Source organism: Coregonus clupeaformis, chromosome 16 (genome assembly GCF_020615455.1).
Source record: "Coregonus clupeaformis isolate EN_2021a chromosome 16, ASM2061545v1, whole genome shotgun sequence".
Taxonomy (NCBI): Eukaryota; Metazoa; Chordata; class Actinopteri; order Salmoniformes; family Salmonidae; genus Coregonus; species Coregonus clupeaformis.
Window position 1 is genome coordinate 46,736,012 of NC_059207.1, and position 20,285 is coordinate 46,756,296.

General features: G+C 46.7%; 1 protein-coding gene across 2 annotated transcripts in view; it reads left to right on the forward strand.

Moving 5' to 3' along the window:
• LOC121585013 (armadillo repeat protein deleted in velo-cardio-facial syndrome homolog) overlaps nt 1-20,285 on the forward strand; it is a 279,542-nt gene that overhangs the window by 115,529 nt on the left and 143,728 nt on the right. Inside the window, exons 4-5 of one of the 2 annotated variants that reach the window (XM_041901324.2) lie at nt 2,925-3,022; nt 3,784-4,068. The exons of the other annotated variant lie outside the window; for it this stretch is intronic. Of the exons in view, the coding sequence (XP_041757258.1) occupies nt 3,844-4,068 (225 nt within the window). The 5' untranslated portion in view covers nt 2,925-3,022; nt 3,784-3,843. The remainder of the gene's footprint in view (nt 1-2,924; nt 3,023-3,783; nt 4,069-20,285) is intronic. 2 annotated transcript variants of the gene reach the window in all.

Genomic DNA, 20,285 nt, shown 5'->3' on the forward strand with positions numbered 1-20,285 from the left:
GGAAGGGAGCAGCTAGCTAGCGCCCCTGGTCCCTGCCCTTGCTCCCGTCCCCCTCTCTCACTGGATTTACCCTGTCCAGGAGTCTATCATGACTGGTTGCATCACCGCCTGGTATGGCAACTGCTTGGCCTCCGACCGCAAGGCACTACAGAGGGTAGTGCGTACGGCCCAGTACATCACTGGGGCAAAGCTTCCTGCCATCCAGGACCTCTATACCAGGCGGTGTCAGAGGAAGGCCCTCAAAATTGTCAAAGACTCCAGCCACCCTAGTCATAGACTGTTCTCTCTGCTACCGCACGGCAAGCGGTACCGGAGTGCCAAGTCTAGGTCCAAAAGACTTCTCAACAGCTTCTACCCCCCCACCCCATCCTTTTTACGCTGCTGCTACTCTGTTAAGTATTTATGCATAGTCACTTTAACTCTACCCACATGTACATATTACCTCAACTACCTCAACTAGCCGGTGCCCCCGCACATTGACTCTGCAACGGTACCCCCCTGTATATATAGCCTCCCTACTGTCACTTTATTTTACTTCTGCTCTTTTTTTTTCTAAACACTTTTTTTTTGTTGTTGTTTTATTCTTACTTTTTTTGTTTAAAATAAATGCACTGTTGGTTAAGGGCTGTAAGTAAGCATTTCACTGTAATGTCTGCACCTGTTGTATTCGGCGCATGTGACCAATACAATTTGATTTGATTTGATCATCTGTGTCCAATCAACATAGTCAGCAAGCTATCTCTTTCAGCTATCTCAAAACGTAGATAAAATGGTGGCCGCTAGGCTAGACTAGTATTATACTATATTTACCATAGACCACAACCACTATTTTGATGTTGAAAGCGGTGGAAAACATATCCAGTAACCCCCCGTTTGACAGATCTCTTTGAAAAGGAATAGTCCTGAAAAGTACAGATTAGGATTTGTGATTGTGGGCATAGCCTCAAACAGGGCTCTCATGTTTCTGTGTGGAGAAGGAAAACAACGATCAACCACCAAACTACCACCACATCCCTCATCCCATCTCATCACTCCCTGACCTGTCACCGGCTCCTCCATTTTGGTTTACTTTGAGAGTGGTGTCAGATCATTCTCCATTCTGGATAAATAATTGATCAGCCAGAAACAAACATCAAAGGTGATTGTTTGCTTCAAAGGGAATAGGGTCTCTCTCTTTCTTTCTGACTCTCACCCACTAGTTCCTATATGGAGAACAGGGAGTTGTTTATACACTCACACGCACATATTGCAATCCAACCTGCTCAGGATTCTAATCAACACATCTGCATCAAGCTAACTCTCTCTTTCTCTATCTCTCTCGGGTTCTCTCTCTCCCGCGTTCTCTCTCTCCCGCGTTCTCTCTCTCCCGCGTTCTCTCGCTCCCGCGCTCTCTCTCTCCCGCTCTCTCTCCCGCGTTCTCTCTCTCCTGCTCGCTCGCTCTCTCCTGCTCGCTCGCTCTCTCTCTCCCGCTCGCTCGCTCTCTCTCTCCCGCTCGCTCGCTCTCTCTCTCCCGCTCGCTCGCTCTCTCTCTCCCGCTCGCTCGCTCGCTCGCTCTCTCTCCCGCTCGCTCGCTCTCTCTCTCCCGCTCGCTCGCTCTCTCTCTCTCTCCCGCTCGCTCTCTCTCTCCGCTCGCTCGCTCTCTCTCTCTCTCCCGCTCGCCCTTTCTCTCTCCCGCTCGCCCTCTCTCTCTCCCGCTCGCCCTCTCTCTCTCCCGCTCGCCCTCTCTCTCTCCCGCTCGCCCTCTCTCTCTCCCGCTCGCCCTCTCTCTCTCTCTCTCTCCCGCTCGCCCTCTCTCTCTCTCTCTCCCGCTCGCCCTCTCTCTCTCTCTCTCTCCCGCTCGCCCTCTCTCTCTCTCTCTCTCGCTTCGCCCTCTCTCTCTCTCTCTCTCCCGCTCGCCCTCTCTCTCTCTCTCTCTCTCCCGCTCGCCCTCTCTCTCTCTCTCTCCCGCTCGCCCTCTCTCTCTCTCTCTCCCGCTCGCTCTCTCTCTCTCTCTCTCTCTCCCGCTCGCTCTCTCTCTCTCTCTCTCCCGCTCGCTCTCTCTCTCTCTCTCTCCCGCTCGCTCTCTCTCTCTCTCTCTCTCCCGCTCGCTCTCTCTCTCTCTCCCGCTCGCTCTCTCTCTCTCTCCCGCTCGCTCTCTCTCTCCTGCCAAGCTAACTCTCTCTTTCTCTATCTCTCTCGGGTTCTCTCTCTCCCGCGTTCTCTCTCTCCAGCGTTCTCTCTCTCCCCCACTCTCTCTCTCCCGCTCTCTCTCCCTCGCTCTCGCTCTCGCTCTCCCTCGCGCTCTCCCTCGCGCTCTCCCTCGCGCTCTCCCTCGCGCTCTCCCTCGCGCTCTCCCTCGTGCTCTCTCCCTCCCGCTCGCGCTCTCTCTCCCTCGCGCTCGCGCTCTCTCTCCCTCCCGCTCTCTCGCTCTCTCTCCCCCTCGCTCGCTCGCTCTCTCTCTCCCCCTCGCTCGCTCGCTCGCTCTCTCTCTCCTCTCTCCCCCTCGCTCGCTCGCTCTCTCTCTCCCCCTCGCTCACTCGCTCTCTCTCTCCCCCTCGCTCACTCGCTCTCTCTCTCCCCCTCGCTCGCTCTCTCTCCCCCTCGCTCGCTCTCTCTCCCCCTCGCTCGCTCGCTCGCTCTCCCCCTCGCTCGCTCGCTCGCTCTCCCCCTCGCTCGCTCGCTCGCTCTCCCCCTCGCTCGCTCGCTCTCTCTCTCCCCCTCGCTCGCTCGCTCTCTCCCTCTGTTGTAGTTAATTCAAGGATGAGTTGATAGATGTCCTTGTGTGCTTTCAGATTTAATACAGCATGTGTTCAGATTTTTTTTGTTGCTCAGTGATGTATCTCTTTCCCGACATGACTTTCTGGGCCTTGAAAACAATGCTGTCATATCTGTTTTAACTAAAATCTCATTCTCTTCCCTCTCTTTTCTTCTCCCTCTTTTTCCAGCTTTTCTTCCTTCTAACCATCAGGCTCTTCTACTCCTTTTACTGTCTGTAGAGAGGGGGATGTCTGTTATCTAACTGCTCTGTCTACTAATCTACTAGGTGTGTATTCATAACACCCTGTGTGTGTGTGTGTGTGTGTGTGTGTGCGTGCACACGGTTGTGTGTATGACACTTGATGTACTGTATCCTTACACTCATTTGTTATGTGATCAACCCTGTTGATATCATTCCACCATCCATTATTGATACCAGTGTTTGACAGTGACATAGACTATATATCATTTTGTGTCTGTTTACGGAAGCTCATGATGGGTGAATGGAACAGTATCATATAGGCATGGATGGCAAGTCAGTTGTGGAGCATGCACGTCTTGGGTGTGTGCCTGTGGAAATGTACTGTGGGGCTCTTCCACATGCATCAATGCTGGGCATGTGCATGTACTGTAAATGAGCAGTTGCATTGATAGCGCTGCCAGGTGAGGTAACACATAGACATTTGTGGAGGAAAATCAACTCATCCTGAACCACCGCCAATTGTCTATTTGAAGGAGTGTCAGACTATTGTTTGGGTGCAATTGTGTGCAATGCTCATCCATGTTTTGACGCGTATGTGGAACTGTGTATTTGGCTCATCTGTGTATTTGGAACGTACCCTCATTTTCCTATAACTGATGTTACAATCATAGCACAATTGAATTAAGTGTTTTTTTTCCTTCTGACGTCTTCATGGGCATCTTCATGTTTAGTAGAATACAGTCATCAAGCCAACCATGTCAGACAGGTTGAGTGTCTGTAATGACCTGGTGACCCCTCCTTCTCTCCAACCCCCTCCCTCCTGACCTCTGACCTACCTATTAAAGCTCAGCTCAGTCCAACATAGCCCTGCCCCCCTGACTCACACCATCCAGCCACCCTCAGCCATGGAGGACTATGAGGTGTGCTCGGCTGCCAGTATCCTGGCCTCGGTGAAAGAGCAGGAGGCACGTTTCGAGCGTCTGACCCGGGCCCTGGAGGAGGAGCGACGCAACGTCTCCTTGCAGCTGGATCGTTCCAACATACCCGCCGATAGGCTGGGAGGGACTGGGCCTAATGCTAACCTGCCACCCAACAGCCAACCCCTGGCCTGGCAGCAGGTGGTGATGCAGGTAAATCATGCCAGCACGTCCCGCCTGCCCGTCCCCCTACCTGCCTGCTTGCTCCGACTATCCAATCCCCCTCCATTTGAGCTGCTCTGGCCGCTCTCATTCCATCTCTCTACACCTCTATGTGTATTTGGCTCATTGCTCTTGAGGTGACGTGTGTGGTGATGTCATCATCTCTTTCTCCTGGGCGGCTGGCAGCTGGTCCAAGCTCTTATGTTGTGCTGCCTGGATGGTGATGCAATCATAATGTCGTGTGATGTAGTGATCCCATCTGCTTCTACCCAGTGCTCTTTGATATTGTTTTGTGGTCTTGCTGCTGATTGGATCGTATCTGTTCATCCAACTCTGCCTGTGGCTGAAGGACGTTTGGATTTTGGTTGGGCCTGAGAGTGGAGCTGTACTGACTCCTCTGGCTGAGGTTGAAGGACGTTTGGGTCTTGGTTGGGCCTTGGCTGGGCCTGGGAGTGGAGTACTGACTCCTCTGGCTGGGGATGTGTTAAAGGAGATGTGAAGTGAGGCAGACGTGATCCGCTGAAATGTCATTGAAATGCCCATTGATTTACAGTACCGAGCAAACTCCTGCATGAACAGACCAAGGGAGGGAAATGTTACTGCCGCAATTTCCTCTCTCATTAAATCCTAAGGTCAAGTGTTAGATCAAATGATTGGTAACAGGTAGGTGTGTGTACTGACCCTTGCGGATGGGCATTTCCCTGAATGCACTGCTTTTAAATTTGTTTTACCCTAAATGTATTTCTTTTTCACAGATTGTGCCAACGTTAATTTCTCTGGCTTGTTGCCAGTATAGACACATAAGGGATGGTTAAGCCTCAGGCATGGAAGCCCATCACTCACAGCTGGCTAACTGTAAGGTGCGAGGCTGTGGCCTGTCACCTGTCTCTCTGCATCGTGGGGTCAATTGGGTGGAACAGCCCGCCACACACAGGCCCACTCAGCCTTTTACACACCCAACCACTCTTTAAACGAATCTCATTCACCGTGAACCAGTCTGGACCGCTCGCTCCAAAACGCTCGTAAACACTGCGGCAAATTGGATGTGATGCCTGGGCCGCAATTACCTTTTTTGTAAAAAAAAAAACATTATTTTATTTATCATGAATAGACAATATATATACAACAGATGATACAACCATAACATATTTGTTATACTGTTTTGGTGAATAACCATGATTTAATCATCCACATGTAATTACCTGATGGAGTGGGCCGCAATTACCTGATGGAGTGTTGAGTGGATGGCGGAGGACGGGAATGTTGATCATCATTGTGGTCCGGCTGTTTCGCGGTCTGCCCCAAGGGCTGCAGAAGGCACCTGCATGCTTGGCTTGGCAGCATCGCTGGCTCATCCTGAGGAGTTGTATCTGCCTGGCTGGCTGCACCATGGACGGTGCCTACGTTACCTAATGAGGTTGTACAGTGGTTACGAGCGTTTTGGAGCGAGCGGTCCAGACTGGTTCAAGGTGAATGGGTTACGTTTAAAGAGTGCATTCGGAAAGTATTCAGACCCCTTGACTTTTTCCACATTTTGTTACGTTACAGCCTAATTCTAAAATGGATTAAAATGTTTTTTTTTCACGTAAGTATTCAGACCCTTTACTCAGTACTTTGTTGAAGCACCTTTGGCAGCGATTACAGCCTTGAGTCTTCTTGGGTATGACGCCAGAAGCTTGGCACATCTGTATTTGGGTAGTTTCTCCCATTATTTTCTGCAGATCCTCTCAAGCTCTGTCAGATTGGATGGGGAGTGTCGCTGCACAGCTATTTTCAGGCCTCTATTTCAAGTCCGGGCTCTGGCTGGGCTACTCAAGGACATTCAGAGACTTGTCCTGAAGCCACTCCTGCGTTGTCTTGGCTGTGGGCTTAGGGTCGTTGTCCGGCTGGAAGGTGAACCTTCGCCCCAGTCCGAGGTCCTGAGCGCTCTGGAGCAGGTTTTGATCAAGGATATCTCTGTACTTTGCTCCGTTCATCTTTCCCTCGATCCTGACTAGTCTCCCTGTCCCTGCCGCTGAAAAACATCTCCACAGCATGATGCTGCCACCATCATGCTTCACTGTAGGGATAGTGTCAGGTTTCCTCCAGACGTGATGCTTGGCATTCAGGCCAAAGCGTTCAATCTTGTTTTCGTCAGACCAGAGAATCTTGTTTCTCATGGTCTGAGTCCTTTAGGTGCCTTTTGGCAAACTCCAAGCGGGCTGTCATGTGCCTTTTACTGAGGAGTGGCTTCGGTCTGGCCACTCGACATAAAGGCCTGATTGGTGGAGTGCTGCAGAGATGGTTGTCCTTCTGGAAGGTTCTCCCATCTCCACAGAGGAACTGTGGAGTGACCATTGGGTTCTTGGTCACCTCCCTGACCAAGGCCCTTCTCCCCCGATTGCTCAGTTTGGCCGGACGGCCAGCTCTAGGAAGAGCCTTGGTGGTTCCAAACTTTTTCAGTTTAAGAATGATAGAGGACACTGTGTTCTTGGGGACCTTCAATGCTGCATACATTGTTTTGTACCCTTCCCCAGATCTGTGCCTCGATACAATCCTGTCTCTGAGCTCTAAGGACAATTCCTTCGACCTCATGGCTTGGTTTTTGCTCTGACATGCACTGTCAACTGTGGGACCTTTATATAGACAGGTGTGCCTTTCCAAATCATGTCCAATCAATTGAATTTACCACAGGTGGACTCCAATTAAGTTGTCGAAAGATCTCAAGGATGATCAATAGAAACAGGCTGCACCTCAGCTCAATTTCGAGTCTCATAGCAAAGGGTCTGAATACTTATGTAAAGATATTTCCATTTTTTATTTTTAATACGTTTGGAAACATTTCTAAAAACCTGTTTTCGCTTTGCCATTATGGGGTATTGTGTGTAAAAATTATAATAATAATAGTTTATCCATTTTAGAATTAGGCTGTAACGTAACAAAATGTGAAGAAAGTCAAGGGGTCTGAATACTTTCCGAATGCACTGTATATATGAGGGATGAGGATGGAGGAATGTACCCGGCTCTCTGTTGGATGAAGGAAGGCAACCGACTCTCCTATACTCTCGCTACCCCTACATACACACATCTCCTCTCTCCTCCCTGCATGATGGATTAAATGGGACGGGGGTCAGCGGCCTTTCGCTCTGTGGGCTCGGGGGCTCCCAGTCGCCAGCGCAGGGGCAGCGATCGATGGGCCCCTCTGTTATTTAAAGTTGGGGTCAGAGAGGAGAAGCAGCCAGAGTCTTATTAATGGAATAGGGAGTACATTCTTAATGAAGTTGATTAGCCAGGGATTTAGACAGAGCTCTCTCCAACTCCAGAGAGGGTTTGGGCTCTATAGCTGGCAGCTGAAACTGTTTTCTGGCCTGCCTTGTTGTTCTCTAGTTCTGTTTTCGATGCAAGCCTTCCAAAATGTTCCAAAATTCATGACCAAAATGGTTTATACCTCTCAAACTCAACTCTTGTCCTCGAAGCCAGTTCCACTGCATTTTTTCTTTTGTTCTCCTCTAATCAGGGACTGATTTAGACCTGGGACACCAGGTGGGTGCAATTCATTATCAGGTAAAACAAAAAACTAGCAGGCTCTGGACCTCATAGGATAAGAGTTGAAGCTTGTGTGAACACAATGTCAGCAGTGGGTTGTTAGACTCCCCAGAGTAGACAGGGAGGTTTGTAAAGGCTGTCTGATCGTTAGGGGAGAGGCGGAGGAGACCCACCCTGATCCTGCTGTTCACTGGTGTATTTGATCATCCTGACTGGTGTATTTGATCATCCTGACTGGTGTATTTGATCATGCTCTAAAGAGCTCCTCTGTATGATTCATGGGTGTCCTGTAGAGTGGCACATGAGCATGGTGGTCAAAACAACACAAACATTAAATAATTCACTGCTTTGGATTTAGCTAGCATCAACATTCCTGTTTAGCTGGCTGGCTTTAGCTGTTCACTGCTATATTACAAAGGGTAATGGACAGACAAAACAACATTATCCAGTGTGGTGAGATATTTCATGAACATTTTATGTTATCAGCACATGCTGTGTTACAGTCACTGTGTATCAGGAATGTTATGGATGGCAGTAAGTTTTGTAAACACCCGTTAGCCGATTTCCCAAGACATATGTCAGAAGAATTTTTGATCCTCACTCATCATGATTGAACTCTTTAATGAAGTGCTATGTGCTGTGTGTTTTAATGGTTTCTTCTCAAGAATATGAAGACAATGCTGTCAGACAGTGTATAATGGAATCATCAACAGGGAATCACTGACACGAAGCACGTCTTTCAGTACTCACTCACTCACGTGTTAGACCAGTGACCAGGGTCACACTAAAACCATGTCTACATTCCAAATGTCACCCTATTCCTGACATAGTACACTACTTTTGACCAGGACCCTATAGGCCCTGGTAAAAATGTGTGCACTATATAGGGAGTAGGGTGCCATTTTGGACGTAGTCCATGTCTGTTTTTCCTACTTTGGTAAATAGATCTTTGCCTGGAGGAGTCTCATCATGGAGGCATGAAAGGTCAAGTGGTGAATGGTGGTGACACATGGAGACCCTCTGAGAATGGTGCCTGTCAGACAACACTCAGCGCCCACCCTTCTGTCTGTCTGGCCTAGTCTATGGAGGAGATGACCTCATTTCACTAATACAACACTATGGTCCTGTGTGGCTCAGTTGGTAAGACCCTGAAGAAGGCACAGTAATGCCGAAACGTTGGTGTTTTACTGGGAGTTTATTTATATAGAGTGTGCGACTCTTTATTTATTTTTAAGACCGACCCTGGCGTTGTTAGTATCACAACCTTCATCTAGGAACACCAACCGTCCAACACATTACACAGCGCTCATCTCTACACACACACTCCAACAAATCACAGAAATACTGAAGATGATGGCTAAATCACAGATAACCTTAACATGTAAATCATTTTGTGATGAAGAGTTTGATCTGATTTAGTATTTACAGTATAGCCAGTGAGATGGGCTGGGGTGGGGTGCACTACCGACTACCCTGCAAATGTTGTGAGAAGTTTTCAAAGGCCTGTGAGATACCTTTAGAGCAGGGGATTCCACACTTTTTCACTCGGAGCCCACCTTCCAGACTTGGGGAAAATCCCGCGACCCCCACGCGCCACGTCTATTTCTAGGGGCACAAGCACTGTTCATGCATTGATAAATACGCTGCTGGAATCTGGGAAGCAGTGTGTTGTTTCCGGTCCTTTTCCATCCCCACGCTACACGGATATGGTTTTTAGTCGTATACGCCAATTAGACACCTGGCTTAAGGGATACTGCTGCACGATGGGAATTCCTTTTGTGGATAACTTTGCAGCTTTTACAGACCGACCAGGTCTATTTCTTCGGGACAATTTACATCTTAACAGGTATGGCTCCAGCATCCTCTCCACCAACATGTCACTTACTCTTGCCTCATGTAGAGCCTTTGATACCTGACGTTGTGTATTTTTGGGGGTTGACTTTTGGGATTGTACGCTCCCCTATCAGACTATGTTCAATGCTCCTCTCCCAGTTTCATTAATTAGTCCCTCAATTGCAAATATGGAACAAACTTCAGCTAACAACCTTTCTGCAATTCCTAGATTATTGTCCAATCACCGTATTGCGAATACTACTTACATGCAGAGAGGTATTGTTAGTAGTAATCTTGTCCCCATAAAATTGAGCTCTGTCAATAGCCCGAAAATGGTTTATTGCTCATTCAGTGCAGCTTCAGGTGTTACCTTGGATACTCCATCTGATATGAATTCCCGTAGCAATGGCATTGGAATAATTCGTTTGAATGCTAGAAGCCTGATCCAAAAGTTGGACTTTATTGAAATGTTGGTCTCACAATCAAATGTTGACGTACTGATTGTATCTGAATCATGGCTGTGTGATTCTGTGCCTGATTCAGATGTTCAGTTGATTGGGTACAATATTTATAGAGCTGATAGAGTTGGTAGAAGTGGTGGTATCGCGATTTATGTAAAATGCTGCTTAAATGTTTCTGTGTCCATATCAACCTCTGTCCCAAAGCAATATGAATGTCTAGTTTTAAATGTGGTACTTGGTAATAATGCTCATCTAGCAGGGGTATATCGCCCCCTCAGCTCCTCCTTGTACTCTTTGCAAATGATCTGATATACTGTCTAACTATGCAAACTCTGAATTACTGATTTTGGGAGATTTTAACCTGGATTGGCTTTCACCAGTATCCGATAAATTAAAATATATTTGTACTGAGCTAAATCTAACTCAGCTGATAACTAAACCAACCCATCCTAACTTTAAGAATCCTGTAAAATCTACTCTACTATACATTATTCTAACAAATACCCCCATAAATACACAGCCAGTGGGGTTTTTTCAAATGATATCAGTGACCACTGCTCTATTGCTTGTATTAGAGATACCAGGCTGAAACACTCTGATCCCTGTATAATCTCTAAGAGAAATTATAAACATTTCTCACAGCAAGCTTTTATCCTTGACTTATATCACTCTGAGCTTTTATCCACTTGCTGCTTTCTGGACCCGGTTTTAGCCCTTGCTTTTTTCTCTTCTATTGTTACCTCTATGTCTGATAAACATGCCCCGCTTAAGAATCACAGAGTAAGAAACCGAACCAGTTCTTGGTTCTCTCCTGAATTGTCAGGTCTTTTTCTGCAAAATAATCGGGCATGGGCCTTGGCGAGGAAAACAGGTACTCTAGCTGATTGGCTGTTTTTTAGGCAATTGAGAAATAAATGTACTGCAGCTGTCAAAAAGGCAAAATCAAATTACTTCCTTAATGCTATGACAGATTCTGCAGGAGATCCTGCAAAATTCTGGAAAACCGTTAATTCACTGAAACGGGGGAATTCTGCTGTTTCTCTTCCTAAGCAAATTATCTCAGACTCCTGTATTCTAAGTGAAAAAAATGATATTTGTGATGCTTTTAATAAGCATTTCATCTCTGCTGGTTTTTTGTGGTACTGGCCAGTTAGTTGATTTTTCGTCTTGCTTTTCAACTGTTACTCTGAAAAATGGTAACCCTGTTTTTAGTTTCCAGAAAATAACTGAAGCAGAGGTTCTAGCTGCCCTGTGTGCCATTGATACTAAGAAATCCTTAGGCGCTGACAATTTAGACCCGTACTTACTTAAGTGTGCTGCACCTATCATTGCTGGTTCAGTGACACACATTTTAAATCTAACATTAAACACAGGAAATATCCCTAAGGTGTGGAAAGCAGCTTTTGTTCTGCCATTACATAAGGGAGGTGACAGTAGTGATTTGGATAACTATCGACCCATCTCTAGGCTCCCTTGTCTGGCAAAGATCCTAGAATCTATAGTCAACAAACAGTTACAATCTTTTCTTTCTGTTAACAGTATTTTTAGCTCCAATCAATCTGGTTTTAGATCTAAACACAGTACCACATCGGCCACTATGCTTGTTGTAAATGATATTGCAAATGCCTTAGATGATAGAAAGCACTGTGCTGCGTTGTTTGTAGATTTGTCAAAAGCTTTTGACACTGTAGACCATGCTATCCTTTTGAGTAAGCTGTCATCTATAGGACTGGGCACTGATGCCTGTCGATGGTTTTATTACTATTTTAAAGATAGAACTCAGGCCGTCATGGTCGACGGGGTCAAGTCTGACCCTTTACAGTTACTTAAAGGGGTCCCTCAGGGTTCAATAATTGGCCCACTATTGTTCACACTTTATATAAACAACATTGGTGATGATGTCAGATATTGTAAAATCAATTTACAGTGGGGGAAAAAAGTATTTAGTCAGCCACCAATTGTGCAAGTTCTCCCACTTAAAAAGATGAGAGAGGCCTGTAAAAAAATCCAGAAAATCACATTGTAGGATTTTTAATGAATTTATTTGCAAATTATGGTGGAAAATAAGTATTTGGTCACCTACAAACAAGCAATATTTCTGGCTCTCACAGACCTGTAACTTCTTCTTTAAGAGGCTCCTCTGTCCTCCACTCGTTACCTGTATTAATGGCACCTGTTTGAACTTGTTATCAGTATAAAAGACACCTGTCCACAACCTCAAACAGTCACACTCCAAACTCCACTATGGCCAAGACCAAAGAGCTGTCAAAGGACACCAGAAACAAAAATGGTAGACCTGCACCAGGCTGGGAAGACTGAATCTGCAATAGGTAAGCAGCTTGGTTTGAAGAAATCAACTGTGGGAGCAATTATTAGGAAATGGAAGACATACAAGACCACTGATAATCTCCCTCGATCTGGGGCTCCACGCAAGATCTCACCCCGTGGGGTCAAAATGATCACAAGAACGGTGAGCAAAAATCCCAGAACCACACAGGGGGACCTAGTGAATGACCTGCAGAGAGCTGGGACCAAAGTAACAAAGCCTACCATCAGTAACACACTACGCCGCCAGGGACTCAAATCCTGCAGTGCCAGACGTGTCCCCCTGCTTAAGCCAGTACATGTCCAGGCCCGTCTGAAGTTTGCTAGAGTGCATTTGGATGATCCAGAAGAGGATTGGGAGAATGTCATATGGTCAGATGAAACCAAAATATAACTTTTTGGTAAAAACTCAACTCGTCGTGTTTGGAGGACAAAGAATGGTGAGTTGCATCCAAAGAACACCATACCTACTGTGAAGCATGGGGGTGGAAACATCATTCTTTGGGGCTGTTTTTCTGCAAAGGGACCAGGACGACTGATCCGTGTAAAGGAAAGAATGAATGGGGCCATGTATCGTGAGTTTGAGTGAAAACCTCCTTCCATCAGCAAGGGCATTGAAGATGAAACGTGGCTGGGTCATTCAGCATGACAATGATCCCAAACACACCGCCCGGGCAATGAAGGAGTGGCTTCGTAAGAAGCATTTCAAGGTCCTGGAGTGGCCTAGCCAGTCTCCAGATCTCAACCCCATAGAAAATCTTTGGAGGGAGTTGAAAGTCCGTGTTGCCCAGCGACAGCCCTAAAACATCACTGCTCTAGAGGAGATCTGCATGGAGGAATGGGCCAAAATACCAGCAACAGTGTGTGAAAACCTTGTGAAGACTTCCAGAAAACGTTTGACCTGTGTCATTACCAACAAAGGGTATATAACAAAGTATTGAGAAACTTTTGTTATTGACCAAATACTTATTTTCCACCATAATTTGCAAATAAATTCATTAATAATCCTACAATGTGATTTTCTGGAGAGTCATAATTGACGTGTACCTATGATGAAAATTACAGGCCTCACTCATCTTTTTAAGTGGGAGAACTTGCACAATTGGTGGCTGACTAAATACTTTTTTTTCCCACTGTATATGCGTCTGATTTTAGGATACTACAGGGGTCTCTTTTACAGCTTAAACTTGTTTTAAACGCTAAGAAAACAAATGTCATGTTTTTTTCTAGGTCTAAACTCTCAATTAGAAACACTTTTGCAATCACTAGCTTGGATGGTACTCAAATCAAACAGGTATCTGCATATAAAGTCTTAGGGGTATGGTTAGATGATAGGCTTTCTTTTAAAAAACATGTTACTGAATTGGGGAAAAAAGCTCAAATTCAAGATCGGGTTCCTTTACAGAAACAGGGCTTGTCTGTCCTCCGTAAATAGAAAACAAATTGTGCAGGCTACTTTTATGTCCGTTTTAGATTATGGTGATATTATCTATATGCATGCATCGGCAAACACATTAAAACCACTGGATGCTATTTACCATTGTGCACTCAGGTTTATCACGGGTGATTGTTACAAAACTCATCACTGTATCCTATATCAACATGTGGGTTGGGCCTCTCTATCTGTGAGGCGAGAGCAACATGCTCTCTTGTTTATTTATAAAGCACTTCTTTTAAAACTACCTCCATATATATCATCATTAATTTCCACTAGATATACTAATTTTAAAACCAGATCACAGATGTGGATTACATTAGAGACTTCTGTGGTCTCCACAGAGTTGGGTAGAACTGCCTTCAGTTCCTTTGCACCTTATTTATGGAACAAACTGCAGATCCAACTTAAGTTAGACACTCTGGTGTCCCTTGCCCATTTTAAAATGTTTATGGAGGATCAATATGATGTTGTCTGTGATTGTTTCTGTTGAATTGTGTTTTTGTTTTGTGTGTTTGAAATGTTCTTGTCTGTATGTCTAAAACTGTACATGTCAACATGTTTACACAGGGCACAGCCATAAAAGAGATCCAGGTCTCAGTCTGTTTTTCCCTGTTAAAATAAAGATTTTAACAGGGAACACAGTCACACCCCTCTTGTTGGTGGAGAGAGTTTTGCCATTTTAAAGCAACATTTCTTGCAAGTCTATACATTTTGCCATGTCTAATGTGTATTCCTGTGATATTTGAGTGACAAAAAAAGTACAACAGTACAAAAATATATATATATTTTTAAAACTTTAGCTGTCATGGGGTAATTGATCTGGACATTTCTGACAAGTTATAAATTGCTCTCAAAGGTATGCAATGACTAACATGACAAGAGGAACTGATGATTCACTACCCAATTTCGAAATTGCACCTTGTGCATTCTACTATTACAACTTACAAGAGTAAGTTTAAAGCCAGACTGAGTTCCTTAATACCTTCTTAAGGATCGGACCCTTTTTTTCAATTTTCGCCTAAAATGACATACCCAAATCTAACTGCCTCTAGCTCAGAACCTGAAGCAAGGATATGCATATTCTTGATACCATTTGAAAGGAAACACTTTGTAGTTTTGTAGTTTTTGTTCCATCTTTGAAATGCAAGAGAAAGGCCACAATATAATATTGAAGTACGCGCAATTTAGATTTTTGCCACTAGATGGCAGCAGTGTGTGCAAAGTTTCAGATTGATCCAGTGAAGCATTGCAATACTGGACTATTTTGTATCAAGTCTTCCCAAATGTGCCGAATTGGTCAATTGATACATTTTCAAGTACATAACTATAGAGAACATACATATTGTATTAACATATCATTTTTGTAAGTTTACACACTCCCAGGAATGTCATACATGATGGATCATTAGCTAATACACTAACTTTCACACATCTAGATGACGGGGTGGGTGTGGAGCCAGAGACAGCAAGGGTTCAACCTGTAGAACCCAGTTCCTACATTTGAATATAAAAATGGATTTGATTAAACAAAACTATGCTACATTTTATCTCTGGGACCCTCCGGATGACAAATCAGAGCAAGATTACTTTACGTAAGTACGTTATTTACCTTCAGAGGTGAATGTATCAAACCAGTTGCTGTGATATGTTTTTTGTTGTTGTGCACTCTCCTCAAACAATAGCATGGCATTTTTTCACTGTAATAGCTACTGTAAATTGGACAGTGCAGTTAGATTAACAAGAATGTAAGCTTTCTGCCCATATAAGACATGTCTATGTCCTGGAAAGTTTGCTGTTACTTACAACAGTCATGCTAATCACATTAGCGCACGTTAGCTCAACCATCCCGTATACGGGACACCGATCCCGTAGAGGTTAAATGTACATTTTTTTATTAGAGGCCCCCTGCTGACCCCTCTGGGGCGCGCCCCACAGTTTGGGTACCACTGCTTTAGAGGAACAGTACATCCTTTGATCTCAGTGCAGTCTGTGGGTGAGATATGGGCCTCAGTCTGGCCCTGTGATGGCACCGCTCTTCACACACACACACACACCCTCACTGGCCATGCCACAATGGACACAAAGGCCCCGAGCACAGTGCTATAGCGATCGCAGGCAGATATATCCTTCACTGGCAGAGCCCAGGAGCCCCCGACTTCTCGTAAATCACTTGCCTAACAATGAACCTCAGTCCCCCCATACCTCTCCTCCTCCCTTTTTCCCCTCCACCCCTCTCTCCCTCCTTTCTCCTCCCAGTGTCATTAGGAACATTCTCACCTCCCGTAAATGTGTAATTACCTTTGTGTGAAAACGCCTGTATTGTATTGTTTTGTTTTGTTTTTGCTTCCCGGCTGTTTCTGTACGTGGCCCCCTTCCTCTCGGGCTGTTATCTCTTTCTCTAGCTCTGTTGAAAACAATCACCCTGTACTCCTGTGTAGAAGGATATTCAAACTCCATTGGGTTCACAGTTGTAAACCCATGTGCTAGTTTATCACCTTTTTTTTTTTCAGTGTTTTTCTTCCTGGCTACTTTTTCTAAATCTAAACACAGAAAGAAATGGGCACTATACTTTGCCTGACGACTCAAACTTAATTCTTCCGCTGCTCTATGTTCGCTACATACTTCAGTCTGAGACTGCCATCATTGAAGTCGTTTGTGGTGACGTCAAAATGAGGGGTGTTCTACAAAAAAAGTAATCAGCGATTGGATTATCTCTAACCAATCAGAGTATCAAAACAGATGACGAATTTTCAAAACGCAGCTTTACTCATGTGTGCTCTTGCCCAACCAATCACTTTCGGGGACCAATCATACCGCTAGAAATCGTCAGGGAGGTACTCAGATCCAGACTCATTGCGGAGAAGAAGCTAACCTCCGTGGGCGAGGCGTAGCGTTTGGCCGGAGAAAGGAGTTTTGGTAGCCAGGCAACACTATACTACGGTATATACTGTATTTTATCCCCTCCCCCTCAACACTTATCACTGGCCATGAATTACAGTGTTGATTGCTGAGGGGCTAAGCCCTCTTTGTATCCCAGCGCATTGCTTGGCTAACATAGGAGGACATGGGCACATTCCATGTATTCATGAGAGACAGGGGGAGGGAGAGGAACGGAGTCAGATAGACAGACTGACTGAGAGAAAGAGGAAGAGAGAGAGTAAGAAAGGAAGAGGGAAAGAGCGGTAGAGATGCCTTTTGTACGGCAGGCTCTTTATATTCCTGTGGTGAGGCTCAGACCTTCATCATTCTTATCAGCCCATCACTGGTGTATGTATCAAATCAAATCTTATTTGCAACATGCACCAAATACAACAGGTGTAGACCTTACAGTGAAATGCTTACTTAAAAATAAAATAAAAACAAGGTGTTAAGTAAAAAAATAGATAAGTAAAAAATAAAAAAGAGCAAATAATTAAAGAGCAGCAGTAAAATAAAATAACAGTAGGGAGGCTATATACAAGGGGTACCGGAACAGAGTCAATGTGCGGTGGCACCGGTTAGTCGAGGTAATTGAGGTAATTGAGTTAATATGTACATGTGGGTAGAGTTAAAGTGACTATGCATAAATAATAAACAGAGTAGCAGCTGCGTAAAAGAGGGGGGTGGGGTGCAACCAGTCAGGATGCTCTCGATGGTGCAGCTGTAGAACTTTTTGAGGATCTGAGGACCCATGCCAAATCTTTTCAGTCTCCTGAGGGGGAATAGGCTTCTTCACGACTGTCTTGGTGTGTTTGGACCATGATAGTTTGTTGGTGATGTGGACACCAAGGAACTTGAAGCTCTCAACCTGTTCCACTATAGCCCCGTCGATGAGAATGTACTTAATACCCTTCTGTCCTTGTGCACCTCCCTGCCATTTGATTACAATCCATTTAACCATTACATTCACTAGCTAAAAGCACTAAAAGTGTTTCTGAAAATCGCTTCTATTTTCCCCCCTCAGGGACATAATATATTCATAGAAAGTCTATGTTGCAGTGGTGCATTGATGCCTCTGTCTGGTCTTGTCACGCCCTGGCTCTGGGGACTCTTTTATGTTGAGCCAGGGTGTTAGTTTATATGTGTAGTTTCTATGTTTCGTTTTCTATGTTCAGTTTCTAGTTCATGTGTTTTCTATGTTGGCCGGGGTGGTTCCCAATCAGAGGTAACGTGAATCAGCTGTCGCTTGTTGTCTCTGATTGGGAACCATACTTAGGCAGCCGTTTTGTAAACTTGTCATTTGTGGGATCTTGTTCCGTGTAGGTTTGTGTATGACCGAGGACTTCACGTTTCGTTTTGTTGTGTTGTTGTATCATGTTGCTAAGTACACATTAAAAAGATGTACTCATATCACGCTGCGCCTTGGTCCACTTTTCATGACGATCGTGACAGAAGATCCCACCAATACAGGACCAAGCAGCGTGTCCAGGAGCAAACGCCGGAGGTAACGTTAGTGGATGTCCTCCTCGGTTGGGGGCAGATCACGGAGGAGGAGGCCGTCCGTTACCGGAGGGCGATGAAGGGGGAGACCCAGGCAGGAGAGGAGAAGCGGCGCCAACCGGGCCGTCGTCGGACAGGCGAGAGGCACCCCCAATAATTTTTTTTGGGGGGGGACACGGCATGGACGACGGGGCTGCTGGAGGCAGATAAAGGGCGAGTTTGTGGACGAGGAGAGAAGGCCACCAGGTTACGGGGGCCATTGGTCAGTAGAGGGAAGGAGAGTGTAGAGGCACGGCGAGAGGTACTGAGGTGTGTTACCAGTCCGGTCCGGCCCGTTCCTGATCCCCACACAAGGCCAGTGGTGTGTGTTCCCAGTATGGTCCGGCCTGTTCCTGTCCCTCGCACCAAGCCTGTGATGCACGTCGCCAGCCCGGCCCGGCCTGTTCCTGCCCCTCGCACCAAGCCTGTGGTGCGCGTCGCTAGCCCGGCCTGTTCCTGCCCCTCGCACCAAGCCTATGGTGCGCGTCGCCAGCCCGGCCCGGCCTGTTCCTGCTCCCCGCACCAAGCCAGTGGTGCGCTTCGTCAGCCCGGTCCGGCCCATTCCTGCTCCCCGCACCAAGCCAATGGTGCGCGTCGTGAGCCCGGTCCGGCCTGTTCCTGCTCCCCGCACCAAGCCAGTGGTGCGCTTCGTCAGCCCGGCCCGTCCCTGCTCCCCGCACCAAGCCAATGGTGCGCGTCGTCAGCCTGGCCCGGCCTGTTCCTGCTCCCCGCACCAAGCCTATGGTGCGCGTCGTCAGCCTGGCCCGGCCTGTTCCTGCTCCCCGCACCAAGCCTATGGTGCGCGTCGCCAGCCCGGCCCGGCCTGTTCCTGCTCCCCGCACCAAGCCAGTGGTGCGCTTCGTCAGCCCGGTCCGGCCTATTCCTGCTCCCCGCACCAAGCCAAGGGTGCGCGTCGTCAGCCCAGTCCGGCCTGTTCCTGCTCCCCGCACCAAGCCAATGGTGCGCGTCGTCAGCCCGGTCCGGCCCGTCCCTGCTCCCCGCACCAAGCCAATGGTGCGCGTCGTCAGCCCGGTCCGGCCCGTTCCTGCTCTCCGCACCAAGCCTGTGGTGCGCGTCGTCAGTCCGGCACAAACCGTGCCTGTTTCACCGGTGCCTGGTCAGGTACCGGTCAGCTGCTCCACACCGGAGCCTAAGCAATCCGCTCCACCGATGTCCAGTCCAGCTCCAGCCAGCGGGACCAGACCAGGGGCGCTACGGGGGGGTTGTTAGAGGGTGGTGGTCACGCCCGGAGCCGGATCCGCCTCCGAGGAGGAATGCCCACCCGGCCCCTCCCCTGTTGGGTTTATGTTGGCGCGGTCGCAGTCCATACTTAGGCAGCCGTTTGTGCACTTGTCATTTGTGGGATCTTGTTCCGTGTAGGTTTGTGTATGACCGAGGACTTCACGTTTCGTTTTGTTGTTTTGTTGTGTTGTTGTATCGTGTTGCTAAGTACACATTAAAAAGATGTACTCATATCACGCTGCGCCTTGGTCCACTTTTCATGACGATCGTGACAGGTCTCTGGCCAGCATTAAGTGTCTGTGTCTCTGTTGGAGAGATGATCTTGATAGTCTAAACAGACCTGGAGTCCGAGTTAGTCACAATGTGACCTGCCCTGGCTGGCCATGGAACGACCCATGTGTTTAAAATAAGGGGGTGTCCTCTGTCCTTTAGTAGATCCCCGTGCCACTCCAGGAATGTGACCTTTTGCCTCTGACTAGCTGGGTATATAACCAAACAAGGTTGGACACTGACAAGACTAAATTGAAACCAGTCGGAATGCTCCATGTGCTTTGTAGTTTAGAGGTGTTTGGCTCTTCAAAGCCTTGATTTAATTATGCTCATACGTTTCAGGTACTTGTGCGACATTTTTACTACATGAGTTACAAGCATGTAAATGGAACAGCAAACCAGGAACAGAAGTTTTATTCCACCAATATTTTGGGTTCAAGAAGTACACATGCAAGTCAAATGTTGGTGTCTGCCTTGACATGAAGCCTTGACACAATGTGAAAGCTCATAGGCCTAGCCACTACCATGTGGGTAGACTAACTGGACCACAGTCACATCAGTCACATCACTCATGGAATGGCAGTCCAGCCCCATGTACCACTTCCACCCAACCCAGTGGGTTTAGGCCTGGGGCTGGTCTGAGTGAGAGAGTGAGT